The sequence below is a fragment of the Cnephaeus nilssonii genome (genome assembly GCF_951640355.1).
Source record: "Cnephaeus nilssonii genome assembly, chromosome: 5".
NCBI classification, from domain to species: domain Eukaryota; kingdom Metazoa; phylum Chordata; class Mammalia; order Chiroptera; family Vespertilionidae; genus Cnephaeus; species Cnephaeus nilssonii.
The window spans coordinates 15,142,721-15,164,630 of NC_137076.1; the positions used below are offsets into that span (position 1 = coordinate 15,142,721).

At 44.5% G+C, this 21,910-nt stretch overlaps 1 protein-coding gene across 1 annotated transcript in view; it reads right to left on the reverse strand.

The window, feature by feature from the left end:
• PIWIL2 (piwi like RNA-mediated gene silencing 2) overlaps nucleotides 1-21,679 on the reverse strand; it is a gene marked incomplete at its 3' end in the record, with an annotated part of 70,046 nt that extends 48,367 nt beyond the window's left edge. Inside the window, exons 1-9 of the mRNA XM_079772679.1 lie at nucleotides 21,488-21,679; nucleotides 20,277-20,368; nucleotides 19,996-20,130; nucleotides 19,309-19,512; nucleotides 17,229-17,339; nucleotides 14,681-14,798; nucleotides 14,227-14,351; nucleotides 13,109-13,189; nucleotides 12,696-12,809 (exon numbers count right to left, since the gene is read on the reverse strand). Of these exons, the coding sequence (XP_079628805.1) occupies nucleotides 12,696-12,809; nucleotides 13,109-13,189; nucleotides 14,227-14,351; nucleotides 14,681-14,798; nucleotides 17,229-17,339; nucleotides 19,309-19,512; nucleotides 19,996-20,130; nucleotides 20,277-20,368; nucleotides 21,488-21,676 (1,169 nt within the window). The 5' untranslated portion in view covers nucleotides 21,677-21,679. The remainder of the gene's footprint in view (nucleotides 1-12,695; nucleotides 12,810-13,108; nucleotides 13,190-14,226; nucleotides 14,352-14,680; nucleotides 14,799-17,228; nucleotides 17,340-19,308; nucleotides 19,513-19,995; nucleotides 20,131-20,276; nucleotides 20,369-21,487) is intronic.
• Between the last annotated feature and the right edge of the window lie 231 nt (nucleotides 21,680-21,910).

Consider the following 21,910-nt stretch of genomic DNA (forward strand, 5'->3'; position numbering starts at 1 on the left):
CGCGACCCTGGGTCTGGGAGAGGCCACGCACCCCTGAGTCCAGGGGAAGCTAGATCCCGGGTCCGGGTGAGGCCGTGTGCCCCTGGATCCGGGTGAGGCTGGGTCCCGGGTCCGGGTGAGGCCGTGCGCCCCTGGATCCGGGTGAGGCCACGCGACCCTGGGTCTGGGAAAGACCACGCACCCCTGAGTCCAGGGGAAGCTAGATCCCGGGTCCGGGTGAGGCCGTGTGTCCCTGGATCCGGGCGAGGCTGGGTCCCGGGCCCGGGTGAGGCCACGTGACCCTGGGTCCGGGTGAAGCTGGATCCCGGGTCCGGGTGAGGCCGTGTGCCCCTGGATCCGGGCGAGGCTGGGTCCCGGGCCCGGGTGAGGCCACGTGACCCTGGGTCCGGGTGAAGCTGGATCCCGGGTCCGGGTGAGGCCGTGTGCCCCTGGATCCGGGTGAGGCTGGGTCCCGGGTCCGGGTGAGGCCGTGCGCCCCTGGATCCGGGTGAGGCCACGCGACCCTGGGTCTGGGAGAGGCCACGCGCCCCTGGGTCCGGGTGAGGCCACGCACCCCTGGGTCCGGGGGAAGCTAGATCCCGGGTCCGGGCAAGGCCGTGTGCCCCTGGATCCGGGGAGGCTGGGTCCCGGGCCCGGGAGAGGCAGTGGGCCCCTGGATCCGGGTGAGCCCACGCGACCCTGGGTCTGGGAGAGGCCACGCGCCCCTGGGTCCGGGTGAGGCCACGCGCCCCTGAGTCCAGGGGAAGCTAGATCCCGGGTCCGGGTGAGGCCGTGGGCCCCTGGATCCGGGTGAGGCCGTGGGCCCCTGGATCTGGGAGAGGCCACGTGCCCCTGGGTCTGGGAGAGGCCACGCACCCCTGAGTCCAGGGGAAGCTAGATCCTGGGTCCGGGTGAGGCCGTGTGTCCCTGGATCCGGGCGAGGCTGGGTCCCGGGCCCGGGTGAGGCCACGAGACCCTGGGTCCGGGTGAAGCTGGATCCCGGGTCCGGGTGAGGCCGTGTGCCCCTGGATCCGGGTGAGGCTGGGTCCCGGGTCCGGGTGAGGCCGTGCGCCCCTGGATCCGGGTGAGGCCACACGACCCTGGGTCTGGGAGAGGCCACGCACCCCTGAGTCCAGGGGAAGCTAGATCCCAGGTCCGGGTGAGGCCGTGTGTCCCTGGATCCGGGCAAGGCTGAGTCCCGGGCCCGGGTGAGGCCACGCGACCCTGGGTCCGGGTGAAGCTGGATCCCGGGTCCGGGTGAGGCCGTGCGCCCCTGGATCCGGGTGAGGCCACGCGACCCTGGGTCTGGGAGAGGCCACGCGCCCCTGGGTCCGGGTGAGGCCACGCGCCCCTGGGTCCGGGGGAACCTAGATCCCGGGTCCGGGCGAGGCCGTGTGCCCCTGGATCTGGGTGAGGCTGGGTCCCGGGCCCGGGAGAGGCTGTGGGCCCCTGGATCCGGGTGAGGCCACGCGACCCTGGGTCTGGGAGAGGCCATGCGCCCCTGGGTCCGGGTGAGGCCACGCGCCCCTGAGTCCAGGGGAAGCTAGATCCCGGGTCCGAGTGAGGCCGTGTGCCCCTGGATCCGGGTGAGGCTGGGTCCCGGGTCCGGGTGAGGCCGTGGGCCCCTGGATCTGGGTGAGGCCACGCGACCCTGGGTCTGGGAGAGGCCACGTGCCCCTGGGTCTGGGTGAGGCCACGCGCCCTTGGGTCCGGGGGAAGCTAGATCCCGGGTCTGGGTGAGGCCGTGTGCCCCTGGATCCGGGTGAGGCTGGGTCCCGGGTCCAGGTGAAGCCGCGCGCACCTGGGTCCAGGTGGGGCCACGCACCCCCTGGATCCGGGTGAGGCCACGTGCCCCTGGGTCCAGGTGAAGCCGTGCCCCTGGGTCCGGCCGAGACCAAACCAGAGGGATCGGACCTGCATTACCACCATTTGTCCACCATCCAGAGCTGAGGGGTCAGTGCCGACATGTACACATAAGGAACTGATGGACAGTGATATTGGGTCTCAAAAGAACTGTTGGTCCAGAAAGAAACTCACTACAGACTGATTCATTTGCCTGTCAGCATAACTATTATTGCTCATCTCACATTCAGTTCTTATAAGTATATCTCTAGTGACACATGATCTCGCTCATATACGGGAAATGATGAACAACATAGACGGATGAACAAGAACAGAACCAGAAACAAGGAGGCATCGATCGGACTATCGGGCCTCAGAGGGAGGATAGGGGAGGGTGGGGGGAGAGGGGAGAGATCAACCAAAGGACTTGTGTGCATGCATATGAGCCTAACCAATGGTTAAGTTCAACAGGGGGTTGGGGCATCCGTGGGGAGGGGTGTGGGATGGGAATGGGGGGATGAGGACAAATATGTGACACCTTAATCAATAAAGAAAATAAAAAAATAAAATAAAATAAAATAAAAAAATCCTCAACAAAATTCTAGTAAATCGAATCCAGCATTACATTATAAGGATCATACACCATGACCAAGTGGGATTTATTCTGGGGATGCAAGGATGGTACAACATCTGCAAATCAATAAATGTGATACACCTCATAAACAAACTAAGAAATAAAAACCACATAATCATATCCATTGATGTAGAAAAAGCATTTGATAAAATCCAACACCCTTTCTTGATAAAAACTCTCAGCAAGATGGGAATAGAAGGATCATACCTCAACTTAATAAAAGCCATATATGACAAACCCACAGCCAACATCATACTCAATGGGCAAAAACTAAAACCATTTCCCCTAAGAACAGGAACAATATAGGGATACCCACTCTCACCACTCCTGTTCAACATAGTGCTGGAAGTACTAGCCATTGCGATCAGACAAGAAGAAGAAATAAAAGGCATCCAAATTGGAAAAGAACAAGTAAAACTGTCCTTATTCGCAGATGACATGATATTGTACATAGAAAACCCCAAAGACTCCATAAAAAACTACTAGACTTAATAAATGAATTTGGCAATGTAGCAGGATACAAAATTAACACCCAGAAGTCTACGGCTTTTCTATACACCAATAATGAACTCAGAAAGAGAAATTAAAAAAGCAATCCCATTTACCATTGCAATAAAAAAATTAAGATACCCAGGAATAAACTTAACCAAGGAGACAAAAGACCTGTACTCAGAAAATTTCAGGACGCTAAAAAAAGAGATAGAAGAAGACATGAACAAATGGAAGAATACACCATGTTCATGGATTGGTAGAATCAACATCATTTAAATGTTCATGCTACCCAAAGCAATCTATAAATTCAATGCAATCCCCATTAAAATACCAACAGCATACTTCAAAGACCTAGAACAAATTCTCCAAAAATTCATCTGGAATAAAAAAAGACCCCGAATAGTTGCAGCAATCTTGAGAAAGAAGAACAATGTTGGAGGGATCACAATACCAGATATCAAGCTATACTACAAAGCCACTGTTCTCAAAACTGCCTGGTACTGGCACAAGAACAGACATATAGACCAGTGGGACAGAACAGAGAACCCAGAAATCGACACAAGCCAGTATGCTCAATTAATATTTTTTTTAAATATATTTTTATTAATTTTAGAGAGGAAGAGAGAGGGATAGAGAGATAGAAACATCAATGATAAGAGAATCACTGATCAGCTGCCTCCTGCACGACCCCTACTGGGGATCGAGCCCGCAACCCAGGCATGTGCCCTTGGCTGGAATCGAACCTGGGACCCTTCAGTTCGCAGGCCAATGCTCTATCCACTGAGCAAAACCAGCTAGGGAACTCAATTAATATTTGACAAAGGAGGCAAGAGCATACAATGGAGACAAGACAGTCTCTTCAATAAATGGTGTTGGGAAAACTGGACAGATACTTGCAAAAGAATGAAACTAGACCACCAACTTACACCATACACAAAAATAAACTCAAAATGGCCCTGGCTGGTTTGGCTCAGTGGATAGAGCGTCAGCCTGCGGACTGAAGGGTCCCGGGTTCGATTCCGGTCAGGGGCATGTACCTTGGTTGCAGGCACATCCCCAATGGGGGGTGTGCAGGAGGCAGCTGATCGATGTTTCTGGCTCTCTATCCCTCTCTCTTCCTCTCTGTAAAAAATCAATAAAATATATATTTTTTAAAAATAATAAAAAAAATAAACTCAAAATGGATAAAGGACTTAAATGTAAGATGTGAAACTATAAAAATCTTAGAAGAAGCCACAGGCAACAAAACAGCAGACATATGTCGTAGCAATATCTTTACCGATACAGCTCCTAGGGCAACAGAAACTAAAGAGAAAATAAACAAATGGTATACTACCTTAATATATAAAGAGGTAATATGCAAATTGGGCTGGGACGCCGTAACGGGACGACTGGACAGGAGGAGGGGCCGGGCACAACCCTGAGCCTGAGAGAACATGCAGGCGTGGCCCTGAGCCTGAGAGAACACACAGGGGTGCCTGCTCAGAGCCTCCGTGGCCAGACTGCGGCTTAGGCCCATGGGGAGCGGGCCTAAGCCATCAGTAGGACATCCCCTGAGGGCTCCCAGACTGTGAGAGGGAGCAGGCTGGGCTGAGGGACACCCCCACCCCAGTGCACAAATTTCATGCACCGGGCCTCTAGTATTAAAATAAAAGGCTTCAGCTCTAGCTGGTTTGGCTCAATGGATAGAGCATCAGCCTGCGGACTGAAGGGTCCCAGATTCGATTCCAGCCAAGGGCACACGCCTAGGTTGCGGGCTCAATCCCCAGTGGGGGTCATGTAGGAGGCAGCCAATCAATGATTCTCTCTCATCACTGATGTTTCTATCTCTCTCTCCCTCTCCCTACCTCTCTAAAATCAATAAAATATATTTAAAAAAATAAAAAGCTTCTGCACAACAAAAGAAACCATCAACAAAACAACAAGAAAGCCCACTGCATAGGAGAACGTTTTTGCCAATGTTATCTCCAATAAGGGTTTAATCTCCAACATTTACAAGGAACTCATACAACTTAACAAAAGGAAGATCAACAATCCAATCAAAAATGGGCAAAGGACCTAAATAGACACTTTTCGAAAGAGGACATTCAGAAAGCCAAGAGACATATGCAAACATGTTCAAAGTCACTAAGCATCCAAGAGATGCAAATCAAAACAACAAGGTACCATCTCACACCAGTCAGAATGGCTTTCATCAACAAATGACAAGTGCTGGAGAGGATGCGGAGAAAAAAGAACCTTCCTTTACTGCTGGTGGGAATGCAGACTAGTGCAGACATTGTGGAAAACAGTATGGCATTTCCTCAAAAAATTAAAAATGGAATTGCCATTTGACCCAGTAATACCACTTCTAGGAATATATCCCAAGAAAACAGAAACACCAATCAGGAAAGATATATGCACCCCTATGTTCACAGCAGCGCAATTTACAATAGCTAAGATTTGGAAACAGCCTAAATGCCCATTAGCAGATGAATGGATTAGAAAACTGTGGTATATCTATACAATGGAATACTACACTGCTGTAAAAAAGAAGGAATTCTTACCATTTGCAACAGCATGGATGGATCTGGAGAGCATTATGCTAAGTGAAATAAGCCAGTCAGTGAAAGATAAATACCACATGATCTCACTCATTTATGGATAAGAACATTACAAACTGTTGACCAAAAATAGAGAGAGGCAAAGAAGCATCGAACAGACTGTCAAACTACAGCAGGAAGTTAGGGGAGGGTTGGGGGAGTAAGAGATCAACTGAAGGACTTGTATACATGCATATAAGCACAACCAACAGACGCAAGTCACTAGGGGCGGGGGGATGAGGGCAAGTGCCGGGGGGTAAGGGAGGGCAGGGGGAGGTCAGTGGGGGAAAAAACAAAAGGATACATATGTACTACTATTTGTAATACCTTAAACAATAAAATGAAATTAAAACAAAGAAACAAAAAAAAACGGAGGGGAATGTCCAGCCTGCAGACTATATAAGGCCCAAGAAATCACCAAGGCATCAGGGGTGATTTAATTAAGTATTTGACCAAATTCAGCAGGCTAACTGTTAAGTTGATAATTTCGTATGGCCCGTGAATGATGTTATAAATATCCAAATGCCCTTGGCAAAAAAAAAAATGTTCCCTACCCGTCTGAAAATAAGATACTTTCAACATCAAAATAATCATTCTTATGTATCATCATTATTAGGGACAATAAAACATTTTTTAAACTATATTTGTCCTTCTAGCTCAGGCGTCCTAAAACTACGGCCCGCGGGCCATATGCGGGTGTTTTTGGCGTTCTGTTTTTTTACTTCAAAATAAGATATGTGCAGTGTGCACAGGAATTTGTTCATAGTTTTTTTTAAACTATAGTCCGGCCCTCCAACGGTCTGAGGGACAGTGAACTGGCCCCCTGTTTAAAAAGTTTGAGGACCCCTGTTCTAGCTGAAGGAAGAAACTACAGTACCTGGTGAAGATGCTAAAGATGCAGAGATGAAAAGACTCACCATAAACAAATGTACCCTTGCAGTAATCCCTCTAATGGTGCCATAAACAAGGCCATACAGGAAATTTGCAGAAAGCATGTGTGAATATGCTCAGGGAGTCAGGAGAGTTTACAGAGGCAGCTGATACCTGAGGGAGCGATGTGCTAGGCAGAACCACCAGGACAGAGGAGTGAGTGACACTCCAGGCAGAGGCAGTGGTACATAGGGGCAATCAGGGATCTGGGACAGGGGAGAGTGAGTAGGTGAAAGAGGGACAGAAGATGCTAGGTTTAGGTTACAGACAGGCAGGGTCCAAATATGAATTCCCTTGTAAGTCAAGGAGTAGAGATTGGACTTTTTTCTGTGGGCCGCTGTCACCAGGGTATGTATATTCCGCAGGAACACTAGTCCCTTGAGAGGTCATGAGGTTCCACAATCAAATAAGTTGAGTCCATTCTGCATCTTATAACCCCTTTTTTTTGAGATTCACAACATATATTAACAGAACAGGCTGCTAAAGGAGAGAAACATATTTATTTGCATTTACCTCCAAAGAAAAAATCTTTTATTTTCTAGTTCTTATTTTGAAATAATAATAAAATCTAAGGAAGTTGCAAAATTTGTACACAGAACCTCACATATGGAATTGTCACTGGTACAACATTGTTAACTAGGCTGATAGACCTTATTCAGTGTTTGCCGTTTTGTTTTGCATACACTGATTTGTGTGTATAGTCCTACGCAATTTTATCTCCTTTATACGTTTATGTAGCTACTACCACAATCAGTCACATAACTGTTCCATATCAACATAAAGCAACTATTTCATGTTACCCCATTACAGTCACATTTCTTCCCCTTCTCTGTCCCCTGGCATCTACAAACTGTTCTAACTGTTCTCTATCTCTATAGTTTTATCATTTTGAGAATGATATATAATGAAACATCATGCAACCTTTGAAATTGACATTGTTCACTACACATAACGACCATGAGACCCATCCAGGGTGTTGTATCAATAGCTTATTTGTTTTTATTGCTAAGCCGTATTCCATTGTATGGAGGTACCAGAGTTTGTTTAACTATCACTTGTTGAAGGATGCTTTAGTTATTTCCATTTTTTGCTATCCTATCTAATAAAGAGGGAATATGCTAATTGACCATCACTCCATCACAAAGATGGCTGCACCCACAGCTGAGGCCAAGTTCCCATAAAGAGCCTTAACAAGCAATCAGCAGGGACCTGAGGCTATGTCCTCCCCCGCCCCCATGGGGCTTGACAGGGGACCTCAGGCTGTACCCCCCACCCAGCACCGAGCCAGGGGACCTGAGGCTGCACCCCCCTGCCTGGCTGGGCTTAACAGGGGACCTCAGGCCGTGCCCCCCACCCAGCGGGGATTGACGGGAGACCTCAAGGTGAAACCCCAGTGCTGGGTCGGGGGAACTCAGGCCGCGCCCCCGACCAGCGGGGTTTTATGGGGGACCTGAGGCTGCGCCCCCCTCCCGGTGCTGGGCCGGGGGACCTGAGGCTGCGCCCCCATGCCTGGCGGGGCTTGACGGGGGACCTCAGGCCATGTCCCCCACCTGGCATGGCTTGACAGAGGACCTCAAGGCACGCCCCCTGCCCCGTTCTGGGCTGGGGGACCTCAGGCCACGCCCCTAGTCCTGGCGCCGGGCCAGGGGACCTGAGGCTACGCCCCCTGCCCGGCAGGGCTTGACAAGGGTGGGACTGGCCGGGTCTGGATCTAGCCCAACCGGGGTGGGTGCTGGCCGGGTCTGGGTCTCACGCGATTTTGAGGTGCATGTGGGTGGGCGGGGACTTGACTCTGGGTCCCGTGGTGTGCCCCAGACTCTGACAGGAGGAAGGTTTTCATATACATTTTACTAATTTTCTTTCATCTCTGACACTTCTATTATAGAGAAAAGGGCAAATAGCAATATTAAATTATTTTCTCTAATTAATCTCCTTTTCATGTGCACGAATTTCATGCACCGGCTCACTAGTTGCAAATAAAGCTGCTATGAACATTTGAGTACCAGTTTTTGTGTGAATCTAAATTTTCATTTCTCTGGGAAAAATGCCAGAGAGTGTGACTCCATTAAGTACATGCTTCATTTTATAAGAAACTGCCAAAAATATTCTCTGGAGTGGCAGAACCATTTTATACTCCTACTTACAGTATACAAGGAGCACTTTCCCTACCTCCTTACCAACGTTTAATATTTTCACTATTTAGTTACTCTAATAGGTGTGCACAACTCTCATTTCCCTAATGGCTAATGATGTTAAACATCTTTTCACGTACTTATTTACCTTCTAAATCCTTCTTTGGTAAAAATATCTTTAGCCCATTTTCTTAGTAGATTGTTACTTTCTTTCATTTTGCTATGATTTTGCTGGTGTTACATGTTCATTATAAAAATAAAAGTAATATAAAATAAAAACACAATTATAAAACATAGAAATTGAAGATGGTTTGTAATCCATTATTCACAGAGACCTACTTTCCTTCCCTCAGCTTTCCTTAAATTTGTGAATACTAGTAATTGGAAAAAGAAATATATAATCATATCAGATACACTGTTTTGCTCATTTTAAAAATATTCTTACCTGAGAAAATGTTTATTGATTTTTTTTTTTAGAGAGGGAGGAGAGAGAGAGAGAGAGAGAGAGAGAGAGAGAGAGAAACATCAATGTGAGAAACATCTATTGGTTGCTTCCAGTAAGCATCCCAATCAGGGATTAAACCCACAACCTAGGTATGTGCCACCACCTTTTTTGGGGGTGTATGGGATGACACTCCAGCCAACTGAACCACCAGACCAGGGTTATTTTGTAACTATTTTTAACTTAACAATATCCTGTGGATAGTCTTTCGTGTTAATACAAATACGTAAGGTTCTTAAAACAACTACTTTCAAACAAGTCATTTTTCATCCCAAAGAACTAAAATTTGCCAGTGTTGGTTTTGAGTTATGAAGACAATCTGGTACTGGAAAAACCTATGAATATACCAATCTAATAATTATCATAAGAAATTAAAAATGTAAGTATAATAGTGACATTATAGTTACGTTTTTAAATGAAAGTCAACGCTCAACCACTGGGCCAGGCAGGCTGGGCAACAAATTAGAATTTCTTAAAACTCAGAAAAATAAAACACAATCCAGTCTTGCTACGGTATATTATCTGAAATGTTTAGTTTTCAATCACAAACTATTATATATGCAAAGAAATGGGAAAGTGTAATCAATAATCATGGGGGGGGGGGGGGGGGGGAGTCAATAGAAACTTATCCTGAAGGGCTCAGATACTGAAGTGCACACACAAAAAATTCAAAGCAGCAATTATACATAAGTTCAAATAATTAAAGGGAAATATGATGACGATGAATCAACATATATGGAATCTTAATAAAGTTATAGAAACTAAAAAAGCTGCCGAAGCCGGTTTGGCTCAGTGGATAGAGCGTCGGTCTGCGGACTGAGGGGTCCCAGGTTCGATTCCGGTCAGGGGCATGTACATTGGTTGTGGGCACATCCCCGGTGCGGGGTGTGCAGGAGGCGGCTGATCGATGTTTCTCTCTCATCGATGTTTCTAGCTCTCTATCCCTCTCCCTTCCTCTCTGTAAAAAATCAATAAAATATATTTAGAAAAAAAAAAAAGAAATCACTAAAAAAAAAAAAAAGACAAAATAGTTAAAAAAAAAAAAGACACTAAAAAAGCAAAACAAGTAGAAATTATAGAATTTGAAAGTACAATAACCAAAATGAAAAACTGGTACGATGAGCCCACCAGCAGATTTGAAAATGGCAAAAATAATCATAGACATAAAGATAATCAATAGAGGGTATCCAATCCACAAGAAAGAGAGAAAAAGACTAAAGACAAAGTCTCAAACTCCTGTGAGGCAATATGGAGAGGTTTATTGTTTTAGCTCTTACATTTAGGTTTGTGACCCATTTGAGTTAACTTTTATGGAAGATATGAGATAATAGTATAGGTTCATTTTGTTGTATATGAGTGTCCAATTATCACAAAACTACTCCTTTCTTAGTGATTTACCTTGACACCTTTGTCATAAATGTGTGAGTTCTTTCTTTCTCATATAATTTTAAGCTATAAATTTCCCTCTGAGCACTGCATTAGCTACAGTCCCTGATTTTTTGGTATACTAGTTTTTGTTTCCTTTCAATTCAAGTTATTTTCTGATTTCCCTTGTGCTTTTTCTTTAGGTTATTTAGAGTGTGCTGTTTAATTTCCAAATATTTGGAGATTTCCTGTGTTTCTTTCTGGTTTCTAGTCTTATTCTAATGTGGTTGGAGAACACATTTTGTATTACTGCATTTCTGACCTCCAGGAAAATAATTGCTCTTTTGTGGTTTCCAGTGGTTCATAAGAACATAAAGGGCACAGGGGAAGACAGGTGGCAGAACCCCAAATCTGTAACAGTTGCAAGAGTACAAGGGAGGACTACGACACAGAGCTCTACACCTGACAGTGTGGCCACCCACTCTATGCCCAAGTGCTTAGGCTCTGCAGGAGGACTAAGGACCAGGATGTCAAATACCCAAGGGTTCGTGTGTGTGACATAATGGGACAATGCCTGACATAAGACTTCTTACTATCTTGGAGACGGGTGCTCAAAGCTTTATCTAATTTTATTTTGACAATCTAAGAAATATAATTTGGGGAGGGGGGAGAGAAGATGACATTGACAAAATAATAGCATCGGAATGTAGAATGAGGAGAATTTGAAGTTGCATTAGTAGTAAGTATATATATAATTATGTACTTAGAAAATGGAAATACACTATTTATATCTAAGATAAACAACTGTGCAGAAAACAAAAATAATCATAGTATGTAATACATAGCTCACGTATATATATGTACATATATATATATATATATATATGTGTGTATATATATGTATACACACACACACACACACACACACACACACACTAGAGGCCCGGTGCATGAAATTCGTGCTCGGAGGGGGTGTGTGTCCCTCAGCCCAGCCTGTACCCTCTCCAATCTGGGACCCCTCGAGGGATGTCCAACTGGGATCGGGCCTAAATGGGCAGTTGGTTATCCCTCTCACAATCCAGGACTGCTGGCTCCCAACTGCTTGCCTGCCTGCCTTCCTGATTGCCCCTAACCGCTTCTGCCTGCCAGCCCAATCACCCCCTAACCACTCTGCTGCCTGCCTGATTGATGCCTAATTGCTCCCCTGCCAGCCTGTTTGCCCCCCACTTCCCTCCTCTGCCGGCCCGGTCACCCCTAACTGCCCTCCCCTGCAGGGTTGATCGCCTCCAACTTCCCTCCCTTGGAGGCCGAGTGCCTCCCAACTGCCCTCCCCTGCTGGCCCGGTCATCCCTAACTTCCCTCCCTTGCCAGCCTGGTCGCCCCCAACTGCCCTCCCCTAAAGCCTGGTCGCCCCTAACTGTCCTCTCCTGGTCGCCCCTAACTATCCTCCCACACAGGCCTAGTCGCCCCCAACTGCCCTCCCCGGCTGGCCCGGTCACCCCTAACTTCCCTCCCTTGCCATCCTAGTCGCCCCTTACTGCCCTCCCCTGCCGACCCATTGCCCCTAACTGCCCTCCCATGCAGGCCTGGTCGCCCCCAACTGCCCTCCCCTGCAGGCCTGGTCCCCCCCAACTGCGCCCTCCCCTGAAGGCCTGGTCCCCCCCAACTGCCCTCCTCTGCAGGCCTGGGTCCCCCCGCAACTGTCCTCCCTGCAGGCCTGATCGCCCACCACTGCCCGCCCCTGCCGGCCAACTTGTGGTGGCCATCTTGTGTCTACATGGGGGCGGCCATCTTGTGTGCTGGAGTGATTGTCAATTTGCATATTACCTCTTTATTATATAGGGTTAATTTAAAGTCTTTAAAAAGTTCAGCCTTTTCATGAACTAATTCCATTTCTAAGTACACAGTTTAAAAAATGAATCACAGATGCACTTCATTAGCCATTACAAATTATACACATCTATACTTAATACTGTACATATTTGCTATAGTAACACACTTAAACAAAAACTTAGGGTGTGTGTATTAAACCAAATCTTCTTAACCAGAGACTTAAACACAATTCCCCCTCTATCTTAGCAGGACTTATGGAATGGCGCACTTCCATTCAACATTCTTCATTTGTTCTACAATTTAAAACCCAATCAGAACAATGGCTATTATGTATTACTACCAGCTATTATTGAGCTTTTCAGAAAACTGTTAGCTTGTTAAAGGTGGCTCCCACCATCACTCACATGACGTCCAGCACAGAGTCATTACGAATGACCTTATGGGAGACATCAGCTAGCAGGAAGAGACCACCATCTGTCCTCCGGATGCTAGCTGCATAGCCTGGCCAGATCTGCAATCTGAAGAGATAGATGGGCTTTACCTCAGGGTTTAAAAGAAGCACAGACACTTCCATGCCCCCTCTGAGATAATACGTGGATACTGTCCTTCCCCAGTAATAATGAGAAAGCACCAGGAAACAAATTCAATTAAATCAACATCATTGTGAACTTACTAAAATACTAAACTATAGAAGAGATTTAACTGGTAAATTGTATTCACTATCATAAAATACTGAGATTTTTGTCTTTAATATGGTGATTTCAATGAAAAATTTATTTCCAGAACATTTACAAGTGAGGAAGAGGAAACCACCAACCTGTGTTGCTGCAGTACCATAGCACTCGTCGGGTCATAGAAGTTTCTCCCCACAAGCTTCATATCTAAAAGTTTCATTACCCTGAAATGAAGAGCAAGAATGGGTTTTCTAGTAGAATAATCCAAAAAACTAAGCTCCATTACTTTTAGCTACATTTCCTTTGGAAGCCGAAAGGGTCCAAAATATTGGTGTCCCTTATACAATATAGCTTTTATCATGAGAACACTCTTGACAAAAGAATGAGAAAAATTACCATAACATTTATCTTGGGGTATATGTAACTGACTATAGCTTTTCCTAGTTACTAGGTAACTAAAAATTGAGTTGACTTTCCAGGCTCAATTTATATTACTTTCACCATTAACTAAAATGCATGCGAGAGAGTCAGTTTCTAAATTTGTGAATATCAGTCTGGCAAAGAAAATTATGTTTGTTCCTGGCAGTTCAGCTTACTAGATAGAAATTAGATTCTGTGTTTCATTAAAAAAGAGATGGTTTGAAATAACATTAGGAAAATTAGGGAGTGTTAAAAAAAGTTTAAAAATTATGATCTATCTTCATCCAAAAATTCAAGGGACTTGGAAAAAAATTATTCCAGCAGCCCTGGCCCGTTTGGCTCAGTGGAGAGAGCGTCGGCCTGTGGACTCAAGGGTTTGATTCCAGTCAAGGGCATGTACCTTGGTTGCGGGCACATACCCGGTGGGGGGTGTGCAGGAGGCAGCTGATCGATGTTTCTCTCTCATCAATGTTTCTAGCTCTCTATCCCCCTCCCTTTCTCTCTGTAAAAAATCAATAAAATATATTTTAAAAAATTATTCCAGCAAAAATCTTTACCCACTACCTCTCCAAGTAGCCCCATCACTAATACCATTAAATATGCACTTTAAACACCCGGTTTTTAAGTTCCTGAGCCCATCCCCCATCCAACTAACTCAAACCTACTTTCACATACCCAAATCTGATAAATCACTGGAGATATCTTCTGAGTAACTTAGCCTCAGTATCATTCAACTCATCTATATACACTTGTAGTGTAGTACCATCTAAGCCTCTTGAAGAGCATTGTTACAAATACAAGACTGAGGTTAAGGAAAGTAAAACGTCAGCTGTTTTCTCACCGACGGAAAACAACATTGTAGAAGGGAATGCACAAGTCAGAACAGGGCTCCAGGATCTTGGTCAACTGAATCTTAATGCTGATCTCTGCACCATCGGTTTTCCTGTGACTTTTTAACTCAAGAACCTAATGAATAAATATATGCAAGTAAACAGTAATGACAAAACTACCAAGCCCTAACCTAATCCAACTGTGTCCCAGAAAACACTAAAATATGTTTTCTTAATATATGAAATCTTAAACCATTCTTTGTCACTGAAGTCAAAAGCTTCCTCCAACCACTCCTCTTATGTAAGAGACTTCGTGAAGACATAAATGTAAAAGTTTCTCCGTTTTTCATTTCTTTGTTACAGAGAAGTTTAACTTCCCTCTAAGAATAGGAAAGTACAACTCAAATATTCAAGAAGTTTATGATTTGCCATCATTCAAAGCACCAGAACACTCTCAGGTCTCACTTGTTGAAGCTTAACAGGTAGATAGAGAATGGAGCCATCAAAGGCAGTGACGTTTCCAGTGACAGCTTGATGCTCCTTCAACATGCCAAACTTCATGCTTTTGCACTCCACAGTGGGGCTAGAAAATAATAAAGAGGATTTTATTTCAATTTGATTCAAACAGCTGTGTAACTACTGCTCCATCTAGTGGTCATATTAAAAATTCAAATACTATACCTGACTAAGAAAGAACTTTGACCCAAGGATACTTGCTCATAAAAAATAAAAACCCATTAATTTCACCCACCAGAGACAAATGCCTTAGCATATTATACATTCTTAGTATACATTCTTCCAGAGTTTAGACCACAGAATCAAAAACCTTATTGTGTAAAGGGCCAGGTAGTAAATATTTTAGGCTTTACCGGCCATATGGTCTCTGCTACAACTATTCAACACAGCTGATATAGCACAAAAGCTATGTAAACCAGTAAGTATGGCTACATTCCAGCAAAACATTTTTTTAAATTTCTTTATTGATTAAGGTGTTACATATGTGTACTCATTCTCCCATTACCCCTCTTATCCCCCCCCACTCACCCCCCTGTTGTCTGTGTCCATTGGTTAGGTTTATATGCATGCATACAAGTCCTTTGGTTGATCTCTCCCTCCAGCAAAACTTTATTATGGAATTTTACTCTAACCTTTTTTCACTCATGGAAATTTCAACTTTTTATTGTTTCATTACCACAAATCTTAGTTATGAAAAACTCTAGTAGCTCCTTTGTACCATGATTGTCCCATTACCTCACAGTAATACAAAACCTTGTTCTACAACCGTGAAGTTTAAACAAATCCAAGGCTTGAAAGGGTCAAGCATATTCAAGTACATAAATAAAAATTAAAAGTGGTAATCCAATATAGTTGCCCCCCAAACCAAATACTCACATGCTAACATATTTCAAAAATGCTTCTTTAAAAAATTCATATACATGCATTTATATGAATACAATATTCAAAGATGTCATTCTAGACTCCCTGTAGTACAAGGAAGATACAGTACGACCTGTCCACTTTAACACATCTGCTCAGTATTCTCTCAGTGGCCTGGCATCCTCTTCACATTGTAACCTCAAAGGTCCAGATCTACTATCGCTAAATGTATAGAATCCATGTCTTCTCCTGGTCAATGCAGAGACCTGTAAAGACTCTTACACTCTTTTCTGTTTCATTAACATTTGTCAGTCCATTTCCAGATAAAAGGCTCTTCCCTCTTGTTATACTCAACTCCTTCCCTTACTTCCAGAACAGGCCCATCCCCATTCCTTTCCACTCTCCAATGTTCAATTTCACCCTCTTTTCTAGATACTTCTCTTCACCTGTCATATGTGCTCAGCTCTGCTTTCTTATCTCATAGAAATCTGTAAAGCAATCCTGCTACCCTCTTTAATTATCATTCGATTTCTCATTCCTCTTACAGACTTTTAAAATAATGGCCAATTCACTGGCTATTCCTATGCTCTCCTTTGTTCTTTTAGTCTATTTTTTTCTTCATAACTTTAACAAAGGACTAGAAGATTACCAAGGGTGCTCTTAGAAACAAATTTAATAACTTTTTTTCTGTAGCCAAAGTCAACCACCTGTTCTCCATTCAAATGGGCCCTTCCTTTGGTTTTTATAACCTGCTTTCAGGGTATTTTTCCCTAACTTCCTTTCTTCTGTTTCACTCCACTTCTTCCTCTTGTACCAATTAGTAATTGTCCTTCAAAAATCAGTCTTCCACCTTCCTATTTTCTCCACAGATATTCCAAAACACTCATTTTCACAATTCCAGCTAATAACCTCCTGCTAATATGAATTTTTAATTTTAAAAAAGTAAGTTCAGTCTAAAGTTATTGATATAACATTAAAGTTATTTTCTCTGATTTTCTCATCCTCAAATTTAACCCTAGACCATCACTGAAGGGCTGTCAAAAAAATTTTTTTAAATATATTTCTTTATTGATTTCAGAGAGGAAGGGAGAGGGGGAGAGAGATAGCCCACAACCCAGGCATGTGCCCTTGGCCAGACTCAAACCTGGGACTCTTCAGTCTGCAGGCTGATGCTCTATCCACTGAGCCAAACCGGCTAGGGCAAGAGCTGTCAAATACTGATATGAGGCTCATGTAGGGAGAATCCAGGTTTTATGGGATGTGCATATTATATCACTGGGGGAGAGGGAATCTTTAAGAAGAATACAAAATTACAGATACAAAGTAAGTTAAAAGGTTTGGAAGGGGGTTTATTTAAGTACAAGGTCCTAATCTTAAGCTTCATTAACTTCACAGGAAATCACCTCTAATCTCATGCATAAAACTGCACCTATTAAGTTAAAGTCTGAATTGGTAATATAGATAAGTAAATAAGTTAACCTTAAACTTACTGCAAGGATCCAAGTACATGCATTATTGTGGGGGTGAGGGGAAAAGTTCATCAGAAATTATACCAAAAAAATTCAGCTATTCCAGGGGAATGATTTCATTACTGCTAAGAAGTGAACAATATAGAGAGAAAAAAAACTGTGAATACCTGAAAGTCACATGATATTGATAAACTGCTTCATTATGACACTGTATTTTGATAAGATTCAATCCCAAAGGTTCAGGTATTCCTTTTGATCCCTGCTTCACAAAACGCTCTCTGGAAAATAAAAAACAAAAGCACCCACACATAGCAAAACAAAACAAAACCACACACACGCACGCGCGCGCGCGCGCACACACACAAATAAGACAGGGTAAAGTAGTATTTTACACTTTGCTTACAGATACACAAAGCAAGAATTGAGACATACAAAAGCAAGCTTTGAAGGCTAGTAGATAAATGAGTAGCAATCTCTAATTAAAGAAGCAAGGTCATCCTATTTATCCTAGTAATATTACTAAGATAAACTAGGCCAGCTAACCTAAGAATACAAGAATGCATTCTATAGAGAAAAATGAATTGCTGAATGTTTTTCCTAAATGATTTCCTTATCTTCACCATGACAAAGAACTGGGAAAGAAATGGAAAGTCACGAGTCTACTCTCTGGTACATACTACCTCTATATCATTAATCCCATTTCACTTCACCAGAATCGTCCCACCTCTGTCATTCTCCCCATGAGCAAAAAAAACCAAAACGAACAACCTTGCAATACTGATAATCCATGGAGGACTTCAGACACAACAGAAATAATGTTTATACTACTACTAGAGGCTGGTGCACGAAATTCGTGCACTTGGGGGGTACCCTTCAGCCCGGCCTGCACCCTCTTCGCAGTCCAGGAACCCTCGGGGGATGTCCGACTGATGACATCAGTCAGACAGCCTTAATGCTGCCATGGAGGCAGGAGAGGCTCCTGCCACCACCACTGTGCTCACCAGCCGTGAGCCCAGTTTCTGGCTGAGTGGTGTTCCCCCTATGGGCGTGCACTGACCACCAGGGGGCAGCTCGGCATTGAGTATCTGCCCCCTGGTGGTCAGTGTGCATCATAGCGACTGGTGGTTCTGCCGTTTGGTTGATTTGCATATTAGCCTTTTATTATATAGGACTGGAGGCCCAGTGCACGGATTTGTGCATCGGTGGGGTTCCTTGGTGTGGCCTGCGGGAATCGGGCTGAAATCAGCAGTCCAATAACCCCCAAGGGATGTAGCAGTGCATGAAGCAGTAGGCAGCCAGGGAAGAGCCTGGGCTGGGCTGGGCGTCGTGCCTACTCATCCTGGCCCCACTACACCTGCTGCCACCACCACTCAGTAGGCTCACTACTGCTCTGCTGTGGTCTCCACGCACCTATCCTAGGGCAATACCAACATGCCCATTACCAAGAAGCGGCTGCGAGCTGTGACCCCACCTGCCCCCTGGTGGTCAGTGTATGTCATAGTGACAAGTTGAATGGTCACTTAGGCTTTTATATATATAGACTAAAGGCCCAGTGCACAAAATTTGTGCACTTGGGGGGTTGTCCCTCAGTCCAGCCTGCACCCTCTCGCAGTCCAGGAGCCCTCGAGGGATGTCCGACTGACGGCTTAGGCCCGCTCCCTGCCTAAGCCATCAGTCGGACATCCTTAGCACTGCCCTGGAGGCAGGAGAGGCTCCCGCCACCGCCACTGCACTCGCCAACCATGAGCCTGGCTTCTGGTTGAGCGGCGCTCCCCATGGGAGCACACTGACCACCAGAAGACAGTTCGTGTTGAGCATCTGCCCCCTGGTGGTCAGTGTGCATCATAGCAACCAGGTGTTCCACTGTTCAGTCTAGTTGCATATTAGCCTTTTATTACATAGGAAGGACTAGAGGCCCAGTGCACGAATTTGTGCACGGGTGGGGTCCGGCCGGCCCACCCCAATGGGGGCCTATAGGGGCCAGGCTGGTGGGGGTGGGAGGACGCAGGAGGTCGGCTGGCCCCACCGTTGGAGGGGGAGGGCTGACCGGGGGCCAATCATGGGTGGGGCTGGGCAGGGGCTGCCAGAGGCTGGGAGGGGGCCAATCGGGGCCCCAATTGGGCAAGTTGGCTGTTGCAGTACATGTCATAGCAACTGGTCGTTCCGGTCACTTGGCTTTTATATATATAGATGAGAAGGCTCCCTTCCACATCACTACCAAGCAGAGAGGCTGAGCTCCTGACTTACTTTTCCCTGTGCTCTGCAGTCCCCAGTGAAAGACGATCCAGAGAGTGTGATGAGGATGGAGGCGGAGGTGGTGGTAATGGCTGCTGGGCAGGACCCCGAGAAGGCATGCTGATAGCACTGGGAGCTTTGTATATGCCTCTGCCTATACCACAAGCTGCTCTTCCTAATGGTAACATAGGCACATCCAAATTCCTTCCAAGCATTCTGAAATGTTAAAAAGAAGCAAATCAGGACTTTCTTAATCATACTTCTATCTCTGCCCCATCTAAATGATTCCCTCAAGTCTATGTTCTCTTCCTTGAGGAATCAGCAAGAGGGACATAAGCATTGGGATTCTAAGTCCAATATGCCAATATGACTCACCCACCAACTGCTACTAATACTGACTCTCAGGCAACTTTCACGACAGAATTGAGGTGGGAGTTTGACTCCCTTAGATTAAAGAACCACTGCAATCAGGTTAACTTATTAAGAGGGCAAATGAAGCTGTGAAGTATCCAGTGAAGAACTACTTTCTTACCCTTTTCCAATCATTAACTGTATCAGTATCTGCTCACTGCTCTTGAAAAGTATCCATTGTTTAATTTAAAACCATGCATTGTGAGCTAATCCAACCTTTTTAGAGTTGCCCTTTGCAGAGACATTTCAGCTAAATTTGACAGCTCCCTGAAAAGGGAATTTACCCACCTATTCCAACCAATGGACGCCTCTGCCATCTTGCTATCACCAGCAGCCAACACTGATGGATCCAGAAAAGTGTGATGGGGTTCTTCTTTTTCCTTACGCATCATACTGATAGTCAAGCCTCGACCTAAAATGCCTCTACCTGAATGGAAGGATCAAACCCCAGCTATAACTGTGAGTTGAACATGTTGTAAAGTATAGTTACTTTTCTGAAGATAAACTGTATGAATTTAAGAATAAGGAAAGTATACATACCACCATGTTTTCTCAAGTTAGTGTTTTACATACCTAAAGAAGGCATTTTCTGCTTCAGAGAGGTCTGGGACACAGTTTCAAGGCCCAGTCCTTGGAACATGGAGACCAAACCCACAGATTCCTGAGGAAAGTCAAAGAATAAAGCCATTCCAAGATATGGTTTAAAACCCCAAAATCACTGATGGTTTTCTTAAAGTCTTGGTAAATAATAAAAATCATCTTCTTTTTTAATTGATTGATTTGAGAGAGAAAGGAAGGGAGGGAGAGAAACATCGATTTGTTATTCCACTTATTTATGAATTTACTGTTTGATTCTTGTATGTGCTCTGACTGGGGATCAAACCCACAACCTTGATGTATTGGGATGCTGCCCAACTGACCTACCCTGCCAGGGCCAGTATATGGTGTGTGTGTTTTTAACAACCTCCAACAAAACTTACTACTGTTTTTCTGTAGTAGTCTTAAAAGTTTACTGCTGTCACACTAGTTCCAGCTGCCACATATAGACTCAAGCAATTCATTCAAGTGAGAATACAGATTACTGTCATCAATTTTTCTTTTTACAGAATATATTTGACACTGTCAACTTTACTTGAAATTGTTATACTGTGTTATTAGGTTTCCCCTATATTTGCTAACTCTTTACTTTTTTAGATTAATCATAGATAAATAACATCTTGAAATTTCTGTATAAAATTAGGAAATACAAGCAGTAGCAATAGCTGAAGATCCTCTTTTTTTTAAAAGATTTGGGCAAAGAAAAGTAAATTAAAAAATAAAAAATAAAAACGATTTGGGCAAAGAGTCTTCTAAAGAAAGAGCCATTCTTAACAATTATTACCTTAGAGACAGGAGTGGCTGCCAATACTGCAGAGCCAAATCCAGAATAAAAATCTAAACACTCAGGAAAGAGCAAAAGGATGTATCTTTAAACCTATCATTTATATATTTATATGTATATTTATATAAGATAGAGGACTAAGGCATTTATCCAAATCCATCTACATTCATTATGAGAAACTTTTTCTAGACTCCCAATTAGAATTTGAAATATACACCCAGAAGATGCCACTACTTGTTAAAGAAAAAACAAAAACAAAACCCAACCCACCAAACAAAAAAAAAAACCAACCCTTATTTTCATATTTAAGACTTCACAGTTTTCTATGTACTCTGAAATCCATTATTTTCTCTGATACGCTACATGCTGCTGCTACTAAGCGTCCAGACATGGTCTTACCCTTTGTGCCGTCCCATTCTGTGGGTTTGGTTCCTTGGGCTTTCCAAACACGTGGCCTCTGCCTATAGGTCTTGCCCTGCCCAGAGCTGAGTCCAAAGGTTTAGGAACTTGTGGCCAAGAGCCTGGCATCTGTACACACTGAGATGGGTGCCCAGAAGGGCTCCTGAAGGGTGGTCGGACAGGATCCATTGAAAGGCTGCAGAGGATTCGGGTGTAGATCCTGTTCTGATTAATCACCTGCCAGCATTTTATAGATATTAAAAATTCCCAATTGCTTTCCTTTTCCTTCAAGACGGACTCACAAAGCATTAAACACACACACACACACACACACACACACACACACACAATGTACTTTGGGTGATACAACCAGCCTCCTATATCATGTTCACTTCAAAAGCTTCTATGTATCCCAGAATGTTC